We start from the raw sequence: 26,966 nt of genomic DNA on the forward strand, positions 1-26,966 counted from the left end.
CCAATTACATTAAACACTTCTGGTTATTCCCTCAGTACAGCTTCATTGTGTTGCTTTTATTTATAGAAGCCATGTGGAGAGGAGGTGAAGGATGATCACATAAGACTAACTGGTTGTGATCTGTTCACTAGTTACACTTATGTTTATGGGCCAAAATTTCTCAAGTGCAGGATGTTTTTCAGCCACATTATCATCACAGGCAGAAGTATAGCGAGCAGGTCACGACACCAGGAAGTACATTCAGGTGTGTGTGAGAGAAGTACGAGTGTCTCGTCGTGTTAGTAGAGTTACTGCAGTGTATATTAATTCTAGGACTAAACACAGCACTGTGGCGCCCCCTACGGCCACAAACCTTCATCTTCATCCTTTTTCTTTCCTTCCAATTTTCTTCATTCTTTTGTTCTTCAGGTTTGTATTTGTCAGTTGAATGGATTCTGATTCAGGAGAACATTACTACACTGTTTGAGGGTAAAACCTCCTGCATGTTTGTGTAAAGTACCCCGAGCACTGTGCAGCTGGTCTGATCCCAGGAGGAGTTCCTCAGGGTGCAGAGAGGAACACTGACCTGGACCAGTGTTTAAAGGATCATGTTGCAGGTGTGAAAGGGTTTTATCTCCGTCTAACTTATATCACTTTTATGGGTTCATAAACGAAAAATACAGTAAATAATAATCAGGTGTGAACTCATAAGCAGCTCATGCTTCTGAACATTAATATAACTTTTATTTTTGTGTTGCTCAATTTGTTAAAAAACAAAACCTCGGCAGCGGTGTAACGTTGTGTTTTTAATTACATTTAATTCTTTATAAAGTATATGGTGTGTATCAGCTGATCTGAGATCAGTAATATTAAACACATGAATGTGTCTGGTGATTTGACACTGATCTGCAGTCAGTTATTCTGCACAGTATTGACCTGCAGTGTGTTCTATGTTCTAGATAAACCTGTTTCAGGTGCAGAGTTAAGTGTTTAGGCTGATCTGAATTCAGTAGATTTGTATAAACCTCTGAATGAAACCTGAAATGTTATAAATGATCTGAGGTCAGTAATTAGAGAATGAAGTCTGTTCTTGCGTCCACTGGGAAGTGTTGATGTTGAATCTGCATAAACCACCGGATCTGATCTGGGATCAGTTAAACACACAGGTGTTCACATGGGTCCCAGCTGTTGTGTATTATCACTGATCTGAAGTCAGTGAACTGTAGTGAACCTTGTATGTGCAGGTTCAGTCATTGTGTGTTAAGGCTGAGATCACAAATTATCCATACAGCAGTTTTTCAGGCCCAGTATGTTGTATCTGCGGTCAGTTAGTCACCACAGGCACGGATTGGACTGTTCCCAATGATCCCCAGTTCGTACAGGATAGACAGTGTGGCAAAAATGATATAGATGACTAAGCAGGCAGCGCCCAGCTTCCTGTCCAGCTTCCAGCCATTGATGTGAGTGGCGATGAAGAGGATGAGGATGGAGACAAGGAGCGAGGAGGTGGTGAAAACCAGCCCTGTACTGTTCACAACCACCGGAGATGATGGGTCCACAAATGCTGTCTTTATAAACCAGGGCAGGCCCAAACACAGCATGTCAAAGACGTTAGAGCCCACGATGTTGGACATGGCCATGTCTCCTTTACCTGAGGGACACAAGGACCCGTGTCAGTATATAATAACTATATCATTTATAACTAAATTTAGTTTTAAAGATAAACCCTGTCTGTCTCAGTGAAGGGGTGTGGCCTTGTGTACCTGTCAGTCACAGAGAAGGGGCGTGGCCTTGTGTACCTATCGGTCTCAGTGAAGGTGCGTGGCTTGTGTACCTGTCTGTCTCATTGAAGGGGGCGTGGCTTGTGTACCTATCGGTCTCAGTGAAGGGGCGTGGCTTGTGTACCTGTCAATTGCAGTGAAGGGGATGTGGCTTTTGTACCTGTTGGTCTCAGTGAAGGGGGTGTGGCTTGTGTACCTGTCGTTCTTAGTGAAGGGGTGTGGCTTGTGTATCTGTCAGTCTCAGTGAAGGGGCGTGGCCTTGTGTACCCATCGGTCACAGAGAAGGGGCGTGGCTTGTGTACCTTTCGGTCTCAGTGAAGGGGCGTGGCCTCTCCCTCTCTAAGGCTGCTAGTGAATTAAAAACAGACTTTACCCTCTCGAGCCACCATCACGCTGGCGATGGTATCTGGGATGCTGGTTCCTGCTGCTAACAGCGTCAGTCCCATCACTGTGTCAGGAATCCCCAGGGTCTCTCCTACACACAGTAAATGTGAAGAGATTTGAGTTAAACTGTGTGTTTGTAGCTTGAGTAGAAAGTGAAGTTATCATCCTAGTTAAAGGTGGCAGATGATGATGATGATGATGATGAGGACAAATGATAGTTACATGTGTTAAAATGCAGCATGAAGAGCATTGAGGAAAGGGTCTGTGTTTAAAAATGTGATGAATCCAAATTTATTCATTAGTGCACGCAGACTTCTGACACAGACAGAGCCTGGAGTGAACTGGCATTCTCCTGCTACACACACACACACACACACACACACACACACACACACGTCTGCACTACTTTTTTTCTGAATAATAATCCTATTATTGTCCCATGAGGCCATGAGAATCACATGATCTCAGACTCTAATCCCACAATCCCTCAGGATGCAACAGCTGGAATCTCTGGAATGGCGAAGTAGAGCATGTGAGCTTGTGTGTGTGTGTGTGTGTGTGTGTGTGTGTGTGTGTGTGTGCGCGCAGGAACTGAGCCTCTTCAGAGCATTGATTCTGTTGGCACTAAAGCACTATATTTTAGTAAGTTATTAAAAGTTAAACTGAACTTCACAGCAGACTTTATTCTGCCTCAGTTCCTCTTTGTTTATAAACTGAACCATGTTTCTAATCACATTTCTGTGACAGCGGTGATGTTCAACTTGGTTTAATCCTGACAGGACAAATGTGAAATAAATGTGTGTGCTCAGTTCTCAGTGACCTCAGATTCATGTTCCAATAAAGCTATTGGAGAATCATGCGCACTATTTAGTGAACACTGCAAATTGAGATTATTGATTGGGAAAAAATGACAGTTGTATCTTTGAGCTGCTGGTAGTGTTAATATCTCAGGAATGGATTGTTTCATAAAGCTCTGGGTTCTGGTACTGGAGGACCAGGGATATGACCCGGTGCAGTACTCCACTGACCAACGATGATGACCATCCAGACCAGGATGTAGGTGAAGGCAGCAATCCACACAGCAGCCATAAAGAACGTCAGCATGTAGAACTTCTTCCAGATCCGTTTCCTGCAGTCAGGTACCGTGAAGTACAGCAGCACCATCACAGGCACAGATAAGACCCAAAATATACGCTTCAAATCACTGTCTGGCATCCAGAACACACTGTGGGGCTCTGACATACACACATACACACACACAGATCAGTGCACAGATGAAGTTTGTAACATTCAGAATTAATTAACATAATTCATTCCTTTAATTATTCATTTATTCATCCGTTCAGTGTGTGTGTGTTTGCACCATGTGGTGTGTCTGAGAGGCTGTGTGTGTGTATACTGTGTGGTGTGTCTAAGAGGCTGTGTGTGTGTCTACTGTGTGGTGTGTCTGAGAGGCTGTGTGTGTGTGTGTGTGTGTGTGTGTATACCGTGTGGTGTGTCTGAGAGGCTGTGTGTGTATACCATGTGGTGTGTCTGAGAGGCTGTGTGTGTGTGTGTGTGTGTGTGTCTACCGTGTGGTGTGTCTGAGAGGCTGTGTGTGTGTGTGTGTATACCATGTGGTGTGTCTGAGAGGCTGTGTGTGTGTGTGTGTGTGTCTACCGTGTGGTGTGTCTGAGAGGCTGTGTGTGTGGGTATACCGTGTGGTGTGTCTGAGAGGCTGTGTGTGTGTGTGTGTACCGTGTGGTGTGTCTGAGAGGGTATATGTGTGTGTACCATGTGGTGTATCTGAGAGGGTGTGTGTGTGTACCATGTGGTGTATCTGAGAGAGGGTGTGTGTGTACCATGTGGTGTATCTGAGAGAGGGTGTGTGTGTACCATGTGGTGTATCTGAGAGGGTGTGTGTGTGTGTGTACCATGTGGTGTATCTGAGAGGGTGTGTGTGTGTACCATGTGGTGTATCTGAGAGGGTGTGTGTGTGTGTACCATGTGGTGTATCTGAGAGGGTATGTGTGTGTGTGTACCATGTGGTGTATCTGAGAGGGTGTGTGTGTGTGTGTACCATGTGGTGTATCTGAGAGGGTATGTGTGTGTGTACCATGTGGTGTATCTGAGAGGGTATGTGTGTGTGTGTGTGTACCATGTGGTGTATCTGAGAGGGTGTGTGTGTGTGTACCATGTGGTGTATCTGAGAGGGTGTGTGTGTGTGTGTGTGTGTGTGTACCATGTGGTGTATCTGAGAGGGTATGTGTGTGTGTGTGTGTGTGTGTGTGTGTGTGTGTGTGTGTGTGTGTGTGTACCATGTGGTGTATCTGAGAGGGTATGTGTGTGTGTGTGTGTACCATGTGGTGTATCTGAGAGGGTGTGTGTGTGTACCATGTGGTGTATCTGAGAGGGTATGTGTGTGTGTGTGTACCATGTGGTGTATCTGAGAGGGTGTGTGTGTGTGTGTGTACCATGTGGTGTATCTGAGAGGGTATGTGTGTGTACCATGTGGTGTATCTGAGAGGGTGTGTGTGTGTACCATGTGGTGTATCTGAGAGGGTGTGTGTGTGTGTGTGTGTGTGTGTACCATGTGGTGTATCTGAGAGGGTATGTGTGTGTGTGTGTACCATGTGGTGTATCTGAGAGGGTATATGTGTGTGTGTGTGTACCATGTGGTGTATCTGAGAGGGTATGTGTGTGTGTGTGTCTGTGTGTGTGTGTGTACCATGTGGTGTATCTGAGAGGCTGTGTGTGTGTACCATGTGGTGTATCTGAGAGGGTGTGTGTGTGTGTGTGTGTACCATGTGGTGTATCTGAGAGGGTATGTGTGTGTGTGTGTGTACCATGTGGTGTATCTGAGAGGGTGTGTGTGTACCATGTGGTGTATCTGAGAGGGTGTGGGTGTGTGTGTGTACCATGTGGTGCATCTGAGAGGGTGTGTGTGTGTGTGTGTACCATGTGGTGCATCTGAGAGGGTGTGTGTGTGTACCATGTGGTGTATCTGAGAGGGTATATGTGTGTGTGTGTACCATGTGGTGTATCTGAGAGGGTATGTGTGTGTGTGTGTGTGTGTGTGTACCATGTGGTGTATCTGAGAGGGTATGTGTGTGTGCGTGTGTGTACCATGTGGTGTATCTGAGAAGGTGTGTGTGTGCGCGTATGTGTGTGTGTGCGCACGTATGTGTGTGCGCGTGTATGTGTGTGTACCATGTGGTGTATCTGAGAAGGTGTGTGTGTGTGTGTGTGTGTGTACCATGTGGTGTATCTGAGAGGGTATGTGTGTGTGTGTGTGTACCATGTGGTGTATCTGAGAAGGTGTGTGTGTGTGTGCGCGTATGTGTGTGTGTGTGTGTGTACCATGTGGTGTATCTGAGAAGGTGTGTGTGTGTGTGTGTGTGTGTGCGTATGTGTGTGTGTGCGCACGTATGTGTGTGCGCGTGTATGTGTGTGTACCATGTAGTGTATCTGAGAGGGTGTGTGTGTGTTTACCATGTGGTGTATCTGAGATGGTGTGTGTGTGTGTGTGTGTGTGTGTGTGTGTGTGTGTGTGTGTACCATGTGGTGTATCTGAGAGGCTGTGTGTGTGTACCATGTGGTGTATCTGAGAGGGTATGTGTGTGTGTGTACCATGTGGTGTATCTGAGAGGGTGTGTGTGTGTGTACCATGTGGTGTATCTGAGAGGGTGTGTGTGTGTGTACCATGTGGTGTATCTGAGAGGGTGTGTGTGTGTTTACCATGTGGTGTATCTGAGATGGTATGTATGTGTGTGTGTGTGTACCATGTGGTGTATCTGAGAGGCTGTATGTGTGTGTACCATGTGGTGTACCTGAGAGGGTATGTGTGTGTGTGTGTGTGTGTGTGTGTGTGTGTGTGTGTATGTGTGTGTGTGTACCATGTGGTGTATCTGAGAGGGTATGTGTGTGTGTGTGTACCATGTGGTGTATCTGAGAGGGTGTGTGTGTGTGTGTGTGTGTGTGTGTGTGTGTGTGTGTGTGTGTGTGTATACCATGTGGTGTATCTGAGAGGGTGTGTGTGTGTACCATGTGGTGTATCTGAGAGGGTATGTGTGTGTGTGTACCATGTGGTGTATCTGAGAGGGTATGTGTGTGTACCATGTGGTGTATCTGAGAGGGTGTGTGTGTACCATGTGGTGTATCTGAGAGGGTATGTGTGTGTGTACCATGTGGTGCATCTGAGAGGGTATATGTGTGTGTGTGTGTACCATGTGGTGTATCTGAGAGGGTGTGTGTGTGTACCATGTGGTGTATCTAAGAGGCCGTGTGTGTGTGTGTGCGCGTGTGTATGTGTGTGTGCGCGCGTATGTGTGTGTGCGCGCGTATGTGTGTGTGCGCGTGTATGTGTGTGTACCATGTAGTGTATCTGAGAGGGTGTGTGTGTGTGTGTTTACCATGTGGTGTATCTGAGATGGTATGTTTGTGTGTGTGTGTGTGTGTGTGTGTGTGTGTGTGTGTGTGTGTGTGTGTACCATGTGGTGTATCTGAGAGGCTGTGTGTGTACCATGTGGTGTATCTGAGAGGGTGTGTGTGTACCATGTGGTGTATCTGAGAGGGTGTGTGTACCATGTGGTGTATCTGAGAGGGTGTGTGTGTGTGTGTGTACCATGTGGTGCATCTGAGAGGGTATGTGTGTGTGTGTGTGTACCATGTGGTGTATCTGAGAAGGTGTGTGTGTGTGTACCATGTGGTGTATCTGAGAGGGTGTGTGTGTGTTTACCATGTGGTGTATCTGAGATGTTATGTATGTGTGTGTGTGTGTGTGTACCATGTGGTGTATCTGAGAGGGTGTGTGTGTGTATACCATGTGGTGTATCTGAGAAGGTGTGTGTGTGTGTGTGTGTGTGTGTGTGTGTGTGTGTGTACCATGTGGTGTATCTGAGAGGGTGTGTGTGTGTTTACCATGTGGTGTATCTGAGATGTTATGTATGTGTGTGTGTGTGTACCATGTGGTGTATCTGAGAGGCTGTGTGTGTGTGTACCATGTGGTGTATCTGAGAGGGTGTGTGTGTACCGTGTGTGTGTGTGTGTGTGTGTGTGTGTGTGTGTGTGTGTGTGTGTGTGTACCATGTGGTGCATCTGAGAGGGTATGTGTGTGTGTACCATGTGGTGTATCTGAGAGGGTATGTGTGTGTGTGTACCATGTGGTGTATCTGAGAGGGTGTGTGTGTGTGTGTGTGTGTGTGTGTGTGTGTGTGTGTGTGTGTGTGTGTGTGTACCATGTGGTGTATCTGAGAGGGTGTGTGTGTGTGTGTACCATGTGGTGTATCTGAGAGGGTGTGTGTGTGTGTGTGTGTGTGTGTGTGTGTGTGTGTGTGTGTGTGTGTACCATGTGGTGTATCTGAGAGGGTATGTGTGTGTGTACCATGTGGTGTATCTGAGAGGGTATGTGTGTGTGTGTACCATGTGGTGTATCTGAGAGGGTGTGTGTGTGTACCATGTGGTGTATCTGAGAGGGTATGTGTGTGTGTGTGTACCATGTGGTGTATCTGAGAGGGTATGTGTGTGTGTGTGTGTGTGTGTGTGTGTGTGTGTGTGTGTGTGTGTGTGTGTGTGTGTGTGTGTGTGTGTGTGTGTGTGTACCATGTGGTGTATCTGAGAGGGTATGTGTGTGTGTGTGTGTGTGTGTGTGTGTGTGTGTACCATGTGGTGTATCTGAGAGGCCGTGCAGGCTGAGGGACAGGTGTGAGTATGACGAGTCTTCGTGGAAGATTCCACTGTCTGTACGAGAACGACGGGAGACTTGCAGACTTGTGACATCATCATTATTGTCTTGGTTATGGCTCCACCCACTAAGGGGCCGTCTCTCAGAGAGCTCCTCCTCTCTCTTCTCCAAACAAACACAACATGGACTGAAACGTCGTAACACAATCTCACTGATCCTCACATCAAAACACAACACCACGATGTACACACCGTATACCAGTAACAAACACGCTGCGTCGTACCTGTAATACACACACACACACTGATTCATACACCAGTAATAAACACGCAGAGTTGTACCTGTAACACACACACACACCCACACACACACACTGATTCATACACCAGTAATAAACACGCAGAGTTGTACCTGTAACACACACACACACACTCACTCACCAGTACACCTGGTTGTCAGAGATCATGGCGATCACGGCGATCACACTAACAGCGTAGGCGATACAGTCCCTGAACAGCGGCCAACAACTCAGACGACTGACCTAAAAGGGGTTAAAATTAGGGTGTGTGTGTGTATGTGTGTGTGCGTGTGTGTGTGTGTGTGTGTTTTACACACCACTGAACTTAGGAGGCCGCATGCTGCACAGATTCCCAACAGGTTATAAACAGCGGAGCCCACGATAGTGCTTAAACCGATATCTCCCTTTGTCACAAACACACCTACACACGCACACACACGCACACATACACACACACACACTCACACACACACAAATACACACATACATGCACACACACATGCACACACACACACAAATACGCACATACACGCACACACAAATACAGACAGACATACACACACATACACGCACACACACACTCACACACACACAAATACACACATACATGCACACACACATGCACACACACACAAATACGCACATACACGCACACATACACGCACACACACACATACACGCACACACACACATACATGCACACACATACACGCACGCACACACACATACACACATACACGCACACATACATTTATATATATATAAAAAAAAAAATAATAAAAAATTTTAGAGAAAATATCATTTTAGTAATAAAATTCTAAGTATTGAAGTTTACTATTAAAATAGAACACAATATGATGTGTGTGAATGAAAACAAGAAGATAAACAAACAAACAAATTATTATGTTACCCAGAAAGGCAGTGACGAGTTCGGGGGCGGAGCTTCCAGCAGCCATGAAAGTGGCACCAGCGACGTCCTGAGACAGACCGAGACCTGAAACAATAATTTCTTATTATTATTAACAACAGCTCCTGACTCCTCCTCCAGATCCAACTTGGTCACGCCCCCTTTATCACTGTCTCCTCTCATTAGATTTGTTTTCCTCGGAGTCCTGTGAGTAGTCTGATTATAACATGGCTCCAGTTTATGACATGCAGTACATTAGATTCAAAAATCTAATCAAATCTAATCATTACATTCAAAAATCTAATGTGATTGGACATCTGATTTCACACTCAGACAGAAATAGACCTGTGTGTGTGTGTGTGTGTGTGCGTATTTGTGTGTGAATGTATGTGTGTATTTGTGTGTGTGTGTGCGTGCATGTGTGTATGTGTGTGTGTTTGTGTGTATGTGTGTTATGACCTAGTTGGAGTGTGAATATAGCTTTATGTGGATTAATTCTGTCTGCCATCGACTCAGAAACAAAAATAAATCCTGAATTTTACCCGCTGCTGTTTTCCTGACTACTAATAATAACAACAACAAAATAAAAATAATAATAACAACAACAAAATAATAATAATAATAATAACAACAACAATAATAATAATAACAATAATAATAATAACAATAATAATAATAACAATAATAATACCAGACTTACGATCACTGATGACTTCGAGTGATGGTAAAAAATATTCATCACACACTACAGACACAGCGAGCAGCATGTAGAAAATAATGATGAAATAAATAACAATCCCTCCATCTTTACGTTCCTGTTCTGTAAAAAATCCCTGGGGAAATTCGGAGGACTGTGGAGGAACACACTGACTCTGATTCTCTGTAAAATAACCAATGACATTTATTACAGTGTAATATACACAAAACCTCTAAACCAAAAGGCATTAAATTAGTGACACCACTTCCTGTTACAACTGTCACTGACTTGCTGACATATTAACAGTAAACACAGCTACATTAAACTGAACTAAAACACTCTGGTTTAGACAGGAACAGAAACAGGAACAATCATTTTAATTATATCTGAGTTTTATATCAGTTTATTTGTGTCGAGTTAAGTTAAGTTTGTTGGTAAACTTTAAAATTAAGTTAAAAACTTAACTTAAAATAAGTGTCAAGATAAAAAAGTAAAGCTCTGATGTTAATACAATAATCAACATTTCCTCAGTAATGTTTGTGGAATTAGTGACAGAACACTAACATGTCTGACTCGAGTCAGTGTGGTTTATAAAGGAAACCTACTGGAATATACTGGAAATCTAACACACACAATCACACACTCACACACTCACGCAGTCACACACACTCTCACACACACACATACACACTTTCTCACACACACACTCTCACACACACATACACACACACTCACGCAGTCTCACACACACTCTCACACACACACACTCATGCAGTCACACACACTCTCTCACACACACACACACTCACACACACACTCTCTCACACACACTCACACACACTCTCTCACACTCACACACACATACACACACACTCACGCAGTCTCACACACACTCTCACACACACACACTCATGCAGTCACTCACACTCACGCAGTCTCACACACACACACACACTCACACAGTCTCACACACACACTCTTGCAGTCTCACACACTCTCACAGACACACATGCAGTCACACACTCACGCAGTCTCTCACACACTCTCACACACACACACTCATGCAGTCACACACACACTCTCTCACACACACACTCACGCAGTCTCAAACACACTCTCACACACACACACTCATGCAGTCACTCACACTCACGCAGTCTCCCACACACACACTCACACAGTCTCACACACACTCTCACACACACACTCTTGCAGTCTCACACACTCTCACACACACACACACACATGCAGTCACACACTCGCGCAGTCACACTCACACTCTCTCACACACACACTGTCTTTCTCTCTCACACACTCGCAGTCTCACACACACACTCACGCAGTCTAACATACACTCTCACACACACTCTCTCTTTCTTACACACACATACTCATGCAGTCTCACACACATACACACACTCTCACACACACTCTCGCAGTCTCACACACACACTCATGAAGTCTCACACACACTCTCACACTCTCACACACACTCACACACACTCTCACACACACACACGCAGTCACACTCTCTCACACACACACACACACACACTCTTACACACACACTTACGCAGTCACACACACACACACACACTCACCCAGCGCACGTCTCACTCGGTGATGTTGAGAGTGTGTAGTTGTGTAGAAGACGAGTTGCACAGCAGTGTATAACAGCAGCACTAATCCCAGTACACTCAGCACGGTCTCTCTCCTCCTCTTCCTCTCTTTCACCCACTGCTCAGTCATCCTCCTCCTCCTCACTCACTCACTCAGTTATTAATGAACTTCTGATTCACTCCAACACTGAGCATCAGCAGCTCTGGAGAATCTTCATAGCTCAACTCTCAACCCTTTTAAACACAGGAAGGAACGCTGTGATTGGTCACCTGCAGCAGCCAATGGGAACAGAGCAGAGGCAGGGATTGTGTTACACGTGACAGAAGCTAATGGTCTGAATGTAGCTTCTAGAAATCTTTACATTTTATTATCAGCTGAAATCTGATAATAAATTGGATGTCCAGATGATTCTGATGGCTGTGAGTGTAAATTCCCTCAGTCCTGCTCTACAGCGCCACCTACTGAGAGAGAAACACCAACACACCGCTCTGTAGTACGACTCCTAAAATTCAGCTGTGCTTGAAGTTTTCACTCAGTTCAGAATCCAAAGTGTTCTAAGTCTAAAGCGATATTTGTGGAGTTTAAACCCCGCCCCCCTCACAGCCACGCCTTTGTAGCAGAGCGACTGAAGGATTCTGTAACATCGAAGACATTAGATGGTTAAGCTTCACTGTGCTGCAAAGGATTATGGTCTCTGACCAGCCTGAGGTCAGAGGTCACTGAGCGACATGTTGGTCACATGAGCATGACTACATGCCTGGAGCGGAGGTGGGTGGGGCTTAACTACACCACCCTGAAACTCGTGGGGGAAGAGACACATGATGATCACTTTCTCTGAAGGGAAAAGTAGAAAGTGTGTTACTGTTTAAAGCATGATCACACACACACACCCCCACACACACACACACACACGGTTTATAACATAAAAGAATCCACTTTAGACACTTTTTGTTAAAGAGGAAACTTTCGATTCCGATGTTATTTTTTTTCTTTTTAAATACAAGTGTGTTCTCAGTAAAGGCTTCAGAATGTTCTGGAGTAAAGTTGAACACACTTCACACTTTCACAGTAAAATCACAGTGTAAATCTCAGTGTCTCTGAATAAGGAGTGGATTAGATACACGATCAAACATCAGACATTGGATCCTGTAAAAAAGAGTAGAAGAGCATTTGGAAAAGGAACGTATATTTTATTAAACAGGACTGTTTTATTATGATTATACTTTATTCTTTGGTGTGTGTGTGTGTGTGTGTGTGTGTGTGTGTGTGTGTGTGTGTGTGTGGTGTGTGTGTGTGGTGTGTGTGTGTGTTGTGCTCAGTACAGTTTAGTTATTAAGGAGTCTGATGGCTTGTGGGAAGAAACTGTTACACAGTCTGGTCGTGAGGCCTGAATGCTTTGTGTGAGAGGTGTGTGTGAGGTGTGTGAGGGGTGTGTGGGGTAAAGAGTGTGTGTGAGGTGTGTGAGGGGTGAAGAGTGTGTGTGAGGTGTGTGTGAGGTCCACAATACTGTTAGCTTTGTGGATGCAACGTGTGGTGTAAGTGTCCATGATAGAGGGAAGAGAGACTCCAATGATCTTCTCAGCTGTCCTCACTATCTGCTGCAGGGTCTTGTGATCTGAGATGGTGCAGTTTCCAAACCAGACAGTGATGCAGCTGCTCAGGATGCTCTCAGTGGTCCATGTGTAGAACATGATCAGGATGGGGGGAGGGAGATGTGCCTTTCTCAGCCTTTGTAAGAAGTAGAGATGCTGCTGGGCTTTTTTTGGTGATGGAGCCGGTGTTGAGTGATCAGGTGAAGTTCTCAGCTAGATGAACACCAAGAAATTTGGTGCTCTTGATGATCTCTACAGATGATCCGTCGATGTTCAGCAGAGAGTGGTCGCTCTGTGCTCTTCTGAAGTCAACAAGCATCTCTTTAGTTTTATCAACATTCAGAGACAGGTTGTTGGCTCTACACCAGGTAGTTAGATGTTGCACCTCCTCTCTGTATGCTGACTCGTCGTTCTTGCTGATGAGACCCACCACAGTCGTGTCATCAGTGAACTTTATAATATGGTTTGATCTGTGCATTGCTGCACAGTCGTGAGTCAGCAGAGTGAACAGCAGTGGACTGAGCACACAGCCCTGAGGGGCTCCAGTGTTCAGTGTGGTGGTGCTGGAGATGATGTTCCCGATCCGGACTGACTGAGGTCTCCCAGTCAGGAAGTCCAGGATCCAGTTGCAGAGGGATGTGTTTAGTCCCAGCAGGATCAGCTTCCCAATCAGGTGCTGAGGGATGATTGTGTTAAATGTTGTACTAAAGTCTATGAACAGCATTCGTACATAAGTGTCTTTATTGTCCACACACGTGTGTGTGCGTGTGCGTGTGCGTGTGTGCATGTGTGTGTGTATGTGCGTTTGATTGCATGTGTGTGCATGTGCGTGTGTGTGTCTCCCCCATGTGGTGAGTGTGTTTAACTGCAGGAGGGTCATGTTGGGACATGTCTGTGTGTGTGGTCAGAGGCTCTTCCAGGTCCTAGTCAGTGTGTTAATGCTGGTGTGAGTGTATGCTAGTGTTAAGTTGTGTGTTATATTTTATTCTGTGGATGATCTGGGATTTGAGGTGAAAGCAGAGCAGAACATCAGGTCAGTTTATTTACACTTCTGTAGCCTGTGTGTTTTATTATTAAATCAAACTTGATGTGAGTGTAACAACCTGCGTGTGTGTGTGTGTTTAAATGTGTCTGTGTGTGTATGTATGTGTGTGTATGTATGTATGTATGTGTGTGTATATATGTGTAACATATGTAATATATAATGCAGTAATGTTCCTGTATGTGTGTGTGTGTGTGTGTCTGTGTGTGTGTCTGTGTGTGTATGTCTGTGCGTTTATATGTGTGTATGTGTAATATATGTAATATAGTAGTAATGTTCCTGTGTGTGTATGTGTGTATGTCTGTATGTGTGTGTATGTGTGTCTGTGTGTGTGTGTGTGTATGTGTGTATGTGTGAGTGTCTGTGTATATGTCTGTATGTGTATATGTGTATGTGTAATATAATATAATGCAGTAATGTTCCTGTGTGTGTGTGTGTGTGTGTCTGTATATATGTGTGTGTATGTGTAATATATAATGCAGTAATGTTCCTCTGTGTGTGTGTGTGTGTGTGTGTGTGTGTGTCTGTATATGTGTGTGTATGTGTAATATATGTAATATATAAGGCAGTAATGTTCCTGTGTGTGTGTGTGTGTGTGTGTGTGTGTGTCTGTATGTGTGTGTGTGTAATATATGTAATATATAATGCAGTAATGTTCCTGTGTGTGTGTGTGTGTCTGTATGTGTGTGTGTGTAGTATATGTAATATATAATGCAGTAATGTTCCTCTGTGTGTGTGTGTGTGTGTCTGTATGTGTGTGTGTGTAATATATGTAATATATAATGCAGTAATGTTCCTGTGTGTGTGTGTGTGTCTGTATGTGTGTGTGTGTAGTATATGTAATATATAATGCAGTAATGTTCCTCTGTGTGTGTGTGTCTGTATATGTGTGTGTATGTGTAATATTTGTAATATATAATGCAGTAATGTTCCTGTGTGTGTGTCTGTATATGTGTGTGTGTATGTGTAATATATGTAATATACAATGCAGTAATGTTCCTGTGTGTGTGTCTGTATGTGTGTGTGTATGTGTAATATATGTAATATATAATGCAGTAATGTTCCTCTGTGTGTGTGTGTCTGTATGTGTGTGTGTATGTGTAATATATGTAATATATAATGCAGTAATGTTCCTCTGTGTGTGTGTGTCTGTATATGTGTGTGTATGTGTAATATATGTAATATGTAATGCAGTAATGTTCCTCTGTGTGTGTGTGTCTGTATGTGTGTGTGTATGTGTAATATATGTAATATATAATGCAGTAATGTTCCTGTGTGTGTGTCTGTATACAGTATGTGTGTGTGTATGTGTAATATATGTAATATATAATGCAGTAATGTTCCTGTGTGTGTGTCTGTATACAGTATGTGTGTGTGTATGTGTAATATATGTAATATACAATGCAGTAATGTTCCTGTGTGTGTGTGTGTGTGTGTCTGTATATGTGTGTGTATGTGTAATATATGTAATATATAATGCAGTAATGGTCCTCTGTCTGTGTGTGTGTGTCTGTATATGTGTGTGTGTGTAATATAATATAATGCAGCAATGTTCCTGTGTGTGTGTGTATGTGTAATATAATGCAGTAATGTTCCTGTGTGTGTGTGTGTGCGTGTGTGTGTGTGTGTGTATGTGTAATATAATATAATGCAGTAATGTTCCTGTGTGTGCAGTGTGTGGTTATTTATGGAACTTTGTGTTCTTGGAAAACTGAGAGATAGTCTGGTGCTTGTGTGTGTTTAATCATGAAACTCTAAAGTGTTAATGCTCTTTATTCAGATATAGTTTTATTTTAAATGTAAATTATCAGCTAGAACATTTGTGCTGGAGCTACAGTACTGATGTAGCTGAGATGAACACAGACAATAGAGCTTTAGTTTTAGATGGTGCCAGAGACATGACTCTATTAGTGTTTACTGAGACTGTGTGTGTGTGTGTGCTTGTGTGTGTGCACCAGCAGATGGCAGTATGAGTACACATAAAGACTGCTCTCAGGCCATGTTCTTATACACACACACACATACACATACAGACACACACACACACACACACACACACACAAATACACATACACACACACACAAATACACACACACATACATAAACATACATACACACACACAAATACACACACACACACACACACATACACAGAGAAACCAGACAAACATGTTAACATGACTAGCCAGTGTTTCTCTGCTTAGGTTGCTACTGTTGGTACAGATGCTCCTTAATATGCTCCTGTAGACCTCCTTTAATGAGCTCTGTCTCTCATTGGTCAGAGGGCTGGGAAGCGTAGGTATACATCTGTCACTCAAGATATACAGGAAGTACAACAGGCTGCGGCGGCAGTATAAAGTCGACTCGTGTGTGTGTGTGTGTGTGTGTGTGTGTGTGTGTGTGTGTGTGTGTGTGTGTGTGTGAATGTGTAAAAATGTATTGTCCTTACTGTGGATTAAAATATCTCAGGGTTTTAAAAGAGACTCGGCAGGAAACTAACTGTGGATAAACAGCCACTGTATCAGAAAGCACTTTAAACTAACAGCACATATATTGTAGGAGCTCAGAAACAGTGTGTAAGCGTTGAGCTCCTACAGCAAGCAAAAGAACTACAAAAAGATTGTATAAAATAAATACATACCAAAAAATAATAAACTTTTTATTATAACCGTATAACCTAAAAGAAGATTTAAGAGACTCAAAATTGTATTAAGCCAGAAAAAGGTAAATAAATTTTACTGTAGAATCTCAAAGATATTCCTCTTCAGTCACAATGTCCATAATATAATTAATTTAATAAATGTTTTTAGAGATCGCAACCTAATCTTTATGACATGATGTCAGCGTACTAAAAATCATGGCATGTAAAAGTTCTTCCTCAAAGTCGCGTTGAATGAATTCCATTTTATTGCTTGACAACGCAAATCGTTATTATTTTAGATTTAAAGTGAACACAGAACACCACAGTTACACAAGAAATAACATTAAATACACAGTTCCCTACTGCATGTTTATCTTGAGTGACAGATGTATCGTCCAATCAGCAGTAAGACTTTGATCAGCAGACTAGACCCACCTTTTCTGGTATGTGTGAACTGTCATTGTGTCTCCTGATGTCTTATTTTAATTTGCACTTTTCTGCCATTGTAGATCTTCTGTATCACATTTACCAACTTGGGGATGGTGAAGTCTAACAGTGAACTAACAATCCACATCTTTTCACACTGCTGCTCATGCTGCGTTACAGAGAGACGTAACACGTCCACTGTCTTCCACACACACACACACAGGCTGAGGATTTCCTGTTGCCACTGTGATTGACAGGGAAGAGAGCAGCTTATTTTCACACAGGTGTGTGTGGTTTAGACAGGATTTTGAAATCAGTTGAATGTTTTTCTGCTGCATCACTCGGGGTTCTCACTGCTCATGACCAAAGGTTTTGAGAATGACACATTATTAGATTTCACAAAATCTGCTGTTTCAGCCTCTATGATGGCAATTCACAGAATTATGTGAATTTATTTAAATTATTCATTTACTCCAGAATTATGAAGAGTGATCAGATGAATTGCAAAATCCCTCTTTGCCATGAAAATGAAATTAATCCCTCCTGCATCCCCACTGCATATCAGCTCTAACACAAAAGGACCAGCTGACATGATGTCAGTGATTCTCTCAGTAACACAGGTGAGAGTGTTGACCAGGACAAGGCTGAGCATCACACTGTCATGGTGATCAAGTTAGAATAACAGACTGAAAGGTGTTTAAAAGGAGGGTGGTGCTTGAAATCATTGTTCTTCCTCTGGTAACCATGGTAACCTGCAAGGAAACACCTGCAGGCATCATCGCTTTGCACAAAAGGGATTCACAGGCAACATTGCTGCTAGTAAGTCAAGTCAATGCACCTAAATCAACAATTTATCGTTTCAGCAACAACTTCAAGGAGAGAGGTTCACTATGCTGTTCACTACAGTCTCTACAACATGGTCACTATGCTGTTCACTGTTCACTGCAGTGTTTATTATGCTGTTCACTACGGTGTTCACTAAGCTGTTCCCTATGCTGCTCACTACACTGTTTACTACAGTATGCACTATGCTGCTCACTGTTCACTACAATGTTCACTATGCTGTTCACTACAGTGGTCACTGTTCACTACAGTGTTCCCTATGCTGTTCACTGCAGTGTTCCCTATGCTGTTCACTAGTGTTCACTATGCTGTTCACTACAGTGTTCACTGTTCACTACAGTGTTCCCTATGCTGTTCACTAGTGTTCACTATGCTGTTCACTATGCTGTTCACTACAGTGTTCACTGTTCCCTACAGTGTTCACTGTTCCCTACAGTGTTCACTGTTCCCTACAGTGTTCCCTATGCTGTTCACTACAGTGTTCCCTATGCTGTTCACTAGTGTTCACTATGCTGTTCACTAGTGTTCACTATGCTGTTCACTATGCTGTTCACTACAGTGTTCACTGTTCACTACAGTGTTCACTGTTCACTACAGTGTTCCCTATGTTGTTCACTACAATGTTCACTATGCTGTTCACTAGTGTTCACTATGCTGTTCACTAGTGTTCACTGTTCACTACAGTGTTCACTATGCTGTTCACTACAGTGTTCACTATGCTGTTCACTACAGTGTTCACTATGCTGTTCACTACAGTGTTCCCTATGCTGCTCACTAGTGTTCACTATGCTGTTCACTACAGTGTTCACTGTTCACTACAGTGTTCCCTATGCTGTTCACTACAGTGTTCACTATGCTGTTCACTACAGTGTTCACTATGCTGTTCACTAGTGTTCACTATGCTGCTCACTAGTGTTCACTATGCTGTTCACTACAGTGTTCACTGTTCACTACAGTGTTCCCTATGCTGTTCACTATGCTGTTCACTACAGTGTTCACTGTTCACTACAGTGTTCCCTATGCTGTTCACTTCAGTGTTCCCTATGCTGTTCACTAGTGTTCACTATGCTGTTCACTACAGTGTTCACTGTTCACTACAGTGTTCCCTATGCTGTTCACTAGTGTTCACTATGCTGTTCCCTATGCTGTTCACTAGTGTTCACTATGCTGTTCACTAGTGTTCACTATGCTGTTCACTATGCTGTTCACTACAGTGTTCACTGTTCACTACAGTGTTCCCTATGTTGTTCACTACAATGTTCACTATGCTGTTCACTAGTGTTCACTATGCTGTTCACTAGTGTTCACTGTTCACTACAGTGTTCACTATGCTGTTCACTACAGTGTTCACTATGCTGTTCACTACAGTGTTCACTATGCTGTTCACTACAGTGTTCCCTATGCTGCTCACTAGTGTTCACTATGCTGTTCACTACAGTGTTCACTGTTCACTACAGTGTTCCCTATGCTGTTCACTACAGTGTTCACTAAGCTGTTCACTACAGTGTTCACTATGCTGTTCACTACAGTGTTCACTATGCTGCTCACTAGTGTTCACTATGCTGCTCACTAGTGTTCACTATGCTGCTCACTAGTGTTCACTATGCTGTTCACTACAGTGTTCACTGTTCACTACAGTGTTCCCTATGCTGTTCACTATGCTGTTCACTACAGTGTTCACTGTTCACTACAGTGTTCCCTATGCTGTTCACTTCAGTGTTCCCTATGCTGTTCACTAGTGTTCACTGTTCACTACAGTGTTCACTATGCTGTTCACTACAGTGTTCCCTATGCTGTTCACTACAGTGTTCCCTATGCTGCTCACTAGTGTTCACTATGCTGTTCACTACAGTGTTCACTGTTCACTACAGTGTTCACTAAGCTGTTCACTACAGTGTTCACTATGCTGTTCACTAGTGTTCACTATGCTGTTCACTACAGTGTTCACTGTTCACTACAGCGTTCCCTATGCTGTTCATTACAGTGTTCACTATGCTGTTCACTACAGTGTTCACTGTTCACTACAGCGTTCCCTATGCTGTTCATTACAGTGTTCACTATGCTGCTCCATAGTGTTCACTACAGTGTTCTATACACTTACAATTTCATATGACTACTTAAGTGATTCACTGTACCTCTGTAAACGATTCCTATAAAGCTACTTTCCAGGTGTACATGACGCCTTGATTCACTTACACTAACATTTGTAAATCTCTGCTCAGTTGATGTGACAGTCTGTGGAGTCTCTTATGTTCATCTGGTTTAGTGAATAGTATTATGGGATTTACAGAGAGAAGATAACATGAGGAAATGATACTCATTCCAAAATAAGGAGCTCAGGGGCAGCTGGCTTTATCAGACCTTATCTTTGAGGCTGAATGATTTCCACTCTGTTGCATGACCCCATCATCATGTCTTTGAGGAGCTGGTCTTTGGCTCACATCAAAGCATTGGATCTCCATGAGCTTCTGTATCACTCAGATGGCCAGTGGAGGAGGCCTTCATCTCCACCCAGAGATTCACCCTCTGAGAAATGGATTTTCTGGTGGGTTGTGATGGTATGATTGGATTTTGAAATATGTCCATAGTTCATGTATGAAATTATGTAAAAACAATTATTCAAATTTGTTATTTTCTATTTTGTTGAAACTCTTCTGTTGTTGTTTATTCTGTTTATACAACATGCTTTGTTATGCAAATGATCATGATTCAATGAATATGCAAATTAGTCTGTGGCATCATCTAGTGTGTAGCGACCCTGTAGTGGTGCTTTACTAATCGTTCCTCACTTAGACTCCGACTTTCCTGAGCTACATTATGGGATAAGGAACAGACACCGAGTCATTATGCAGGTTACTGATAACATTTGGTTTGTGTTTGTGTCTCACTGTCAGGACAAACTCCTCATTATGCTGGAGGAGTATTCTGACTCTACTCACTGCTTCATGTTTCATTTCATATCGTATGTCTGTCCTAATCTGAGTACATGGAATATTTCTCCACACGGATTCTAGTCCTTATCCTCTAAATGAAATCAAACACAATTCACTTCCTGCTCTGAGCTACAGTCTGAAGCCCTGCTGTCACTGTCCAGGAAACTGTAGTGTCGCTCTCATGCCAAGCCAACACTTCATTGTGTGTGTGAGTGTGTGTGAGTGTGTATCTGGAGGACATGGCTGTAATGATGAGTTCCCCACCTGACCCTACAGCAGAGGGACAGAGCTGTAATTATCTCTTCACAGGGGGTCGTTATCCTCTCACACCTCTGTTCAGAGAGGAGGAGAACAGAACAGATGCCCCGAAGAACCCAGAATAAAATGTAAAAATGGCCTGTAATTATAGACAATCACACACACACACAGACACGCACACACACACACACACGCACACACACACGCACACACGCACACACACACACGCACACACACACAATCTCCACCTGTCTGCCTCTATTTCTGAATTTTTCTGTGTCTTCTCTCTCTGGACATTCTTTAGATGTGAAGTGTTACACACATCCTCCTGATGGCTGCAAGGAACCACACACACACACACACACACACACACACACACACACTCCTTAATAAGTAATGATAGTCTCGGTAATGATCATTAAGTCACACAAAGAGATTAATGGTGTTCCTTAGATTTTAATAAGAATTCACTGAACATTAAAGAGCTTCACACTACTACTGACAGCAATGCATTGTGTTCTCTCTCTCTCTCTCTCTCTCTCTCTCTCTCACTGTCTCTCTCACTCTCTCTCTGTCTCTGTCTCACTCTCTCTCTCTCTGTCTCTGTCTCACTCTCTCTCTCTCTGTCTCTGTCTCACTCACTCTCTCTCTGTCTCACTCACTCTCTCTCTCTCTCTCTCTCTCTCACTGTCTCTCTCTCTCTCACTCTCTCTCTCTCTCTCTCTCTCACTGTCTCTCTCTCTCTCACTGTCTCTCTCTCTCTCTCTCTCTCTCTCTCTCTCTCTCTCTCTCTCTCTCTCTCAGGTTAATGGAAGGTGCATGTGGTATTAGTGTTCAGAGTGATTGATTGGACTTCCTGTAAAGCTGCTGCTCTCAGATGGACATTAGCTCCTGAAGCTCCTGCAGCAGATTTATGTTTAAATTTAATTTAAAGATCAATATGAGACTTTAATCCATTAAACACAAGACGTTAAGTAACACACAGCGTTGTTACACACTCAGATTGTTCTACACAGTCAGGCTGAAACATGTAGCTCTGTGTTCTATGTAGCTCTGTGTTTGTTCTATGTAGCTCTGTGTTTGTTCTATGTAGCTCTGTGTTTGTTCTGTGTAGCTCTGTGTTCTGTGTAGCTCTGTTTGTTCGTTCTATGTAGCTCTGTGTTTGTTCTATGTAGCTCTGTGTTTGTTCTATGTAGCTCTGTGTTTGTTCTGTGTAGCTCTGTGTTCTGTGTAGCTCTGTTTGTTCGTTCTATGTAGCTCTGTGTTTGTTCTGTGTATCTCTGTGTTCTGTGTAGCTCTGTGTTCTATGTATCTCTCTGTTTGTTCTGTGTAGCTCTGTGTTTGTTCTGTGCAGCTCTGTGGTGTTCTGTGTAGCTCGGTGTTTGTTCTGTGTAGCTCTGTGTTTGTTCTGTGTAGCTCTGTGTTCTGTGTAGCTCTGTGTTCTATGTAGCTCTCTGTTTGTTCTGTGTAGCTCTGTGTTTGTTCTGTGCAGCTCTGTTTGTTCTGTGTAGCTCTGTGGTGTTCTGTGTAGCTCTGTGGTGTTCTGTGTAGCTCTGTGTTTGTTCTGTGTAGCTCTGTGTTTGTTCTGTGTAGCTCTGTGTTTGTTCTGTGTAGCTCTGTGTTCTATGTAGCTCTGTGTTCTATGTAGCTCTGTGTTCTATGTAGCTCTGTGTTTGTTCTGTGTAGCTCTGTGTTTGTTCTGTGTAGCTCTGTGGTGTTCAGTGTAGCTCTGTGGTGTTCAGTGTAGCTCTGTGTTTGTTCTATGTAGCTCTGTGTTTGTTCTATGTAGCTATGTGTTTGTTCTGTGTAGCTCTGTGTTCTATGTAGCTCTGTGTTTGTTCTGTGTAGCTCTGTGTTTGTTCTATGTAGCTCTGTGTTTGTTCTATGTAGCTCTGTGTTTGTTCTGTGTAGCTCTGTGTTTGTTCTGTGTAGCTCTGTGTTTGTTCTGTGTAGCTCTGTGTTCTGTGTAGCTCTGTGTTCTATGTAGCTCTGTGTTTGTTCTGTGTAGCTCTGTGTTCTGTGTAGCTCTGTTTGTTCGTTCTATGTAGCTCTGTGTTTGTTCTATGTAGCTCTGTGTTTGTTCTATGTAGCTCTGTGTTTGTTCTGTGTAGCTCTGTGTTCTGTGTAGCTCTGTTTGTTCGTTCTATGTAGCTCTGTGTTTGTTCTGTGTATCTCTGTGTTCTGTGTAGCTCTGTGTTCTATGTATCTCTCTGTTTGTTCTGTGTAGCTCTGTGTTTGTTCTGTGCAGCTCTGTGGTGTTCTGTGTAGCTCGGTGTTTGTTCTGTGTAGCTCTGTGTTTGTTCTGTGTAGCTCTGTGTTCTGTGTAGCTCTGTGTTCTATGTAGCTCTCTGTTTGTTCTGTGTAGCTCTGTGTTTGTTCTGTGCAGCTCTGTTTGTTCTGTGTAGCTCTGTGGTGTTCTGTGTAGCTCTGTGGTGTTCTGTGTAGCTCTGTGTTTGTTCTGTGTAGCTCTGTGTTTGTTCTGTGTAGCTCTGTGTTTGTTCTGTGTAGCTCTGTGTTTGTTCTGTGTAGCTCTGTGTTCTATGTAGCTCTGTGTTCTATGTAGCTCTGTGTTCTATGTAGCTCTGTGTTTGTTCTGTGTAGCTCTGTGTTTGTTCTGTGTAGCTCTGTGTTTGTTCTGTGTAGCTCTGTGGTGTTCAGTGTAGCTCTGTGGTGTTCAGTGTAGCTCTGTGTTTGTTCTATGTAGCTCTGTGTTTGTTCTGTGTAGCTCTGTGTTCTATGTAGCTCTGTGTTTGTTCTGTGTAGCTCTGTGTTTGTTCTATGTAGCTCTGTGTTTGTTCTATGTAGCTCTGTGTTTGTTCTGTGTAGCTCTGTGTTTGTTCTGTGTAGCTCTGTGTTTGTTCTGTGTAGCTCTGTGTTCTGTGTAGCTCTGTTTGTTCGTTCTATGTAGCTCTGTGTTTGTTCTGTGTAGCTCTGTGTTCTATGTAGCTCTGTGTTCTATGTAGCTCTGTGTTTGTTCTGTGTAGCTCTGTGTTTGTTCTGTGTAGCTCTGTTTGTACTGTGTAGCTCTGTGGTGTTCTGTGTAGCTCTGTGTTTGTTCTGTGTAGCTCTGTGTTTGTTCTATGTAGCTCTGTGGTGTTCTATGTAGCTTTGTGCAGAGCTACATAGAAGCTCTGTGGTGTTCTGTGTAGCTCTGTGGTGTTCTGTGTAGCTCTGTGTTTGTTCTGTGTAGCTCTGTGTTTGTTCTATGTAGCTCTGTGTTTGTTCTATGTAGCTCTGTGTTTGTTCTATGTAGCTCTGTGTTTGTTCTGTGTAGCTCTGTGTTTGTTCTGTGTAGCTCTGTGTTCTGTGTAGCTCTGTTTGTTCGTTCTATGTAGCTCTGTGTTTGTTCTGTGTAGCTCTGTGTTCTATGTAGCTCTGTGTTCTATGTAGCTCTGTGTTTGTTCTGTGTAGCTTTGTGTTTGTTCTGTGTAGCTCTGTGGTGTTCTGTGTAGCTCTGTGTTTGTTCTATGTAGCTCTGTGGTGTTCTGTGTAGCTCTGTGTTTGTTCTATGTAGCTCTGTTTGTTCTATGTAGCTCTGTTTGTTCTATGTAGCTCTGTGGTGTTCTATGTAGCTTTGTGCAGAGCTACATAGAAGCTCTGTGGTGTTCTGTGTAGCTATGTGTTTGTACTGTGTAGCTCTGTGTTTGTTCTATGTAGCTCTGTGGTGTTCTGTGTAGCTCTGTGTTTGTTCTTTGTAGCTCTGTGGTGTTCTGTGTAGCTCTGTGTTTGTTCTGTGTAGCTCTGTGTTTGTTCTATGTAGCTCTGTTTGTTCTATGTAGCTCTGTGGTGTTCTATGTAGTTCTGTGGTGTTCTATGTAGCTTTGTGCAGAGCTACATAGAAGCTCTGTGGTGTTCTGTGTAGCTATGTGTTTGTTCTGTGTAGCTCTGTGTTTGTTCTATGTAGCACTGTGGTGTTCTGTGTAGCTCTGTGTTTGTTCTGTGTAGCTCTGTGTTTGTTCTATGTAGCTCTGTGGTGTTCTGTGTAGCTCTGTGTTTGTTCTTTGTAGCTCTGTGGTGTTCTGTGTAGCTCTGTGTTTGTTCTGTGTAGCTCTGTGTTTGTTCTGTGTAGCTCTGTGTTTGTTCTGTGTAGCTCTGTGTTTGTTCTGTGTAGCTCTGTGTTTGTTCTGTGTAGCTCTGTGTTTGTTCTGTGTAGCTCTGTGTTTGTTCTGTGTAGCTCTGTGTTTGTTCTGTGTAGCTCTGTGGTGTTCTGTGTAGCTATGTGTTTGTTCTATCTTGCTCTGTGGTGTTTTATGTAGCTCTGTGGTGTTCTGTGTAGCTCTGTGGTCCTGGAGAAACATCTCAATTTCAATGTCTACTGTGTCAGATATGGTTAAAATCTACTTAGAGACTCCTAGATAAACACACACACACTCACGCACACACACATCCTCAGAGACTTTTGGAGACTCTTTCACCACATCTTTCTCACACACACACACACACACACACACACACACACACACACACACACACAGTGCTCTCTGCTTGCCTTTAGTATTCTTTTAATATGTGCTTGTGTGTGTTATTAACCCCATTCTGCCCCTTCTTTCATATGCTGATGTACCCACTGTTGAGAGCTTTGAGTGTACACGGCTAAAAAAAAACAGCTTCCCACTGACACATGCGCACACACACACACACACACACACACACACACACTGTGTTTATCTTGGCTGTTGTCCATCTCTGCAGTGTTTAAAGATGATTAAAGATCAATAAAGTGTGTGTGTTTCTTCCATTCTTCTGGCTGCCTGTGGTCCTAGTACAAGAACTTCTGTCTGTCAGAGTTAAACAGGAGGAAGTTAGTAAGCTTCCACTGTCTGATGTCCTTCACACAATCTTCAATCTTATTAAACTGGTGTCTCACATCTGACTGAGCTGAAACATATAGCTGTGTGTCATCAGTGTAACAGTGGAAGCTAATACCATGTTTACAAATAATTGCACCAAGGGGTAGCAAGTATAGGGAGAAAAGCAATGGGCCTAAAACAGACCCTTGTGGAACACCGAACATTACCTTAGTTTGTTTAGAGTGGTCCCCATTTAGATCTACGAACTGATATTGATCTGTTAAACATGGCCTGATCCAGGAGAGATCTGTCTCTTTAACACCAACAACATGTTCTAGTCTATTAAGTAAAATAACATGGTCAATGGTATCAAAAGCTGCACTAAGATCAAGTAACACAGTAAAGAGACACAACCCTGATCAGAGACCAGTAACAGGTCATTTACCACTTTAACCAGCGCCGTCTCTGTGCTGTGGTGAGGTCTAAATCCTGACTGATAGACTTCATGATTATTATTCCTATGTAGATCTGAACATAACTGCTGAGCTACAAACTTTTGTAGGATTTGGAGATAAAATGAAACAAACTTTGTTTTTAAAATCATCAGAGGATATGCAGTGTGTTTCTACACACACACACACACACACACACACACACCCAAATCAGTTAAATTATGAACAAGTTCAATATTTCATGAAACAGGTGCAGTGTCTCTTACACACTCTTACACACACACACAGTGGTAAAGCAGTATTGGTGTGTGTATGTGTATAACAAGTGAATGTGTGTATTGTTCTGGTGGACAATAGCAGCTTTTGTGTAGTAAAAGAATTGTGTGTATTGTAGTGGCAGAAAGAGACTTTGTTTGGACAGACACACACACTCAAAAACACAGAGACAGACACACACACAAACATCATGATTACCAGAGCTACAATCTTTAACTAACATCACAAAACTCATTATGTAGCTCCAGAATTATTGGCACCCTTTATAAAAATAAACATAAACTAAAACACATAATAAGCCCATGAGGCTCCTTTGCAGTTTGAAGTTATGTGTTTTATTTTAACTTTATTTTATTTTAAAAAAAATAATTATATTAATATACT

General features: G+C 43.0%; 1 protein-coding gene and 2 long non-coding RNA genes across 3 annotated transcripts in view; 2 read left to right on the forward strand and 1 right to left on the reverse strand.

The window, feature by feature from the left end:
• Positions 1-738: 738 nt before the first annotated feature.
• slc24a5 (solute carrier family 24 member 5) lies at positions 739-11,464 on the reverse strand. The gene is made up of 9 exons (XM_060878738.1): positions 11,310-11,464; positions 9,712-9,891; positions 9,015-9,098; positions 8,422-8,525; positions 8,247-8,347; positions 7,785-8,089; positions 3,173-3,379; positions 2,134-2,235; positions 739-1,630 (listed from the first exon to the last, which is right to left on the reverse strand). The coding sequence occupies exons 1-9, from the start codon at positions 11,455-11,457 to the stop codon at positions 1,308-1,310; spliced, it is 1,554 nt and encodes a 517-aa protein (XP_060734721.1). The 5' UTR covers positions 11,458-11,464; the 3' UTR covers positions 739-1,307.
• A 2,352-nt stretch (positions 11,465-13,816) lies between these two features.
• LOC132851548 (uncharacterized) overlaps positions 13,817-26,966 on the forward strand; it is a 34,811-nt gene continuing 21,661 nt past the window's right edge. The window contains exon 1 of the long non-coding RNA XR_009649037.1: positions 13,817-13,953. This is a non-coding gene — a long non-coding RNA (uncharacterized LOC132851548). The remainder of the gene's footprint in view (positions 13,954-26,966) is intronic.
• On the forward strand, positions 20,301-25,802 carry LOC132851549 (uncharacterized). The gene is made up of 2 exons (XR_009649038.1): positions 20,301-20,418; positions 21,869-25,802. It is a non-coding gene; the product is annotated as an uncharacterized LOC132851549 (long non-coding RNA).

The sequence above is a fragment of the Tachysurus vachellii genome, chromosome 9 (genome assembly GCF_030014155.1).
Source record: "Tachysurus vachellii isolate PV-2020 chromosome 9, HZAU_Pvac_v1, whole genome shotgun sequence".
Classification (NCBI taxonomy): Eukaryota; Metazoa; Chordata; class Actinopteri; order Siluriformes; family Bagridae; genus Tachysurus; species Tachysurus vachellii.

Excerpts from the sequence above, each read along its gene's own strand:
- slc24a5 (XM_060878738.1), bottom strand. The coding sequence starts at position 11,457 with ATGACTGAGCAGTGGGTGAAAGAGAGGAAGAGGAGGAGAGAGACCGTG. Across the intron at positions 8,090-8,246 it reads TCTGACAACCAGGTGTACTG|GTACGACGCAGCGTGTTTGT; the intron begins GTGAGTGAGTGT and ends TGTGTATTACAG. Across the intron at positions 3,380-7,784 it reads CCTCTCAGATACACCACATG|AGCCCCACAGTGTGTTCTGG; the intron begins GTACACACACAC and ends TGTGTATGTCAG.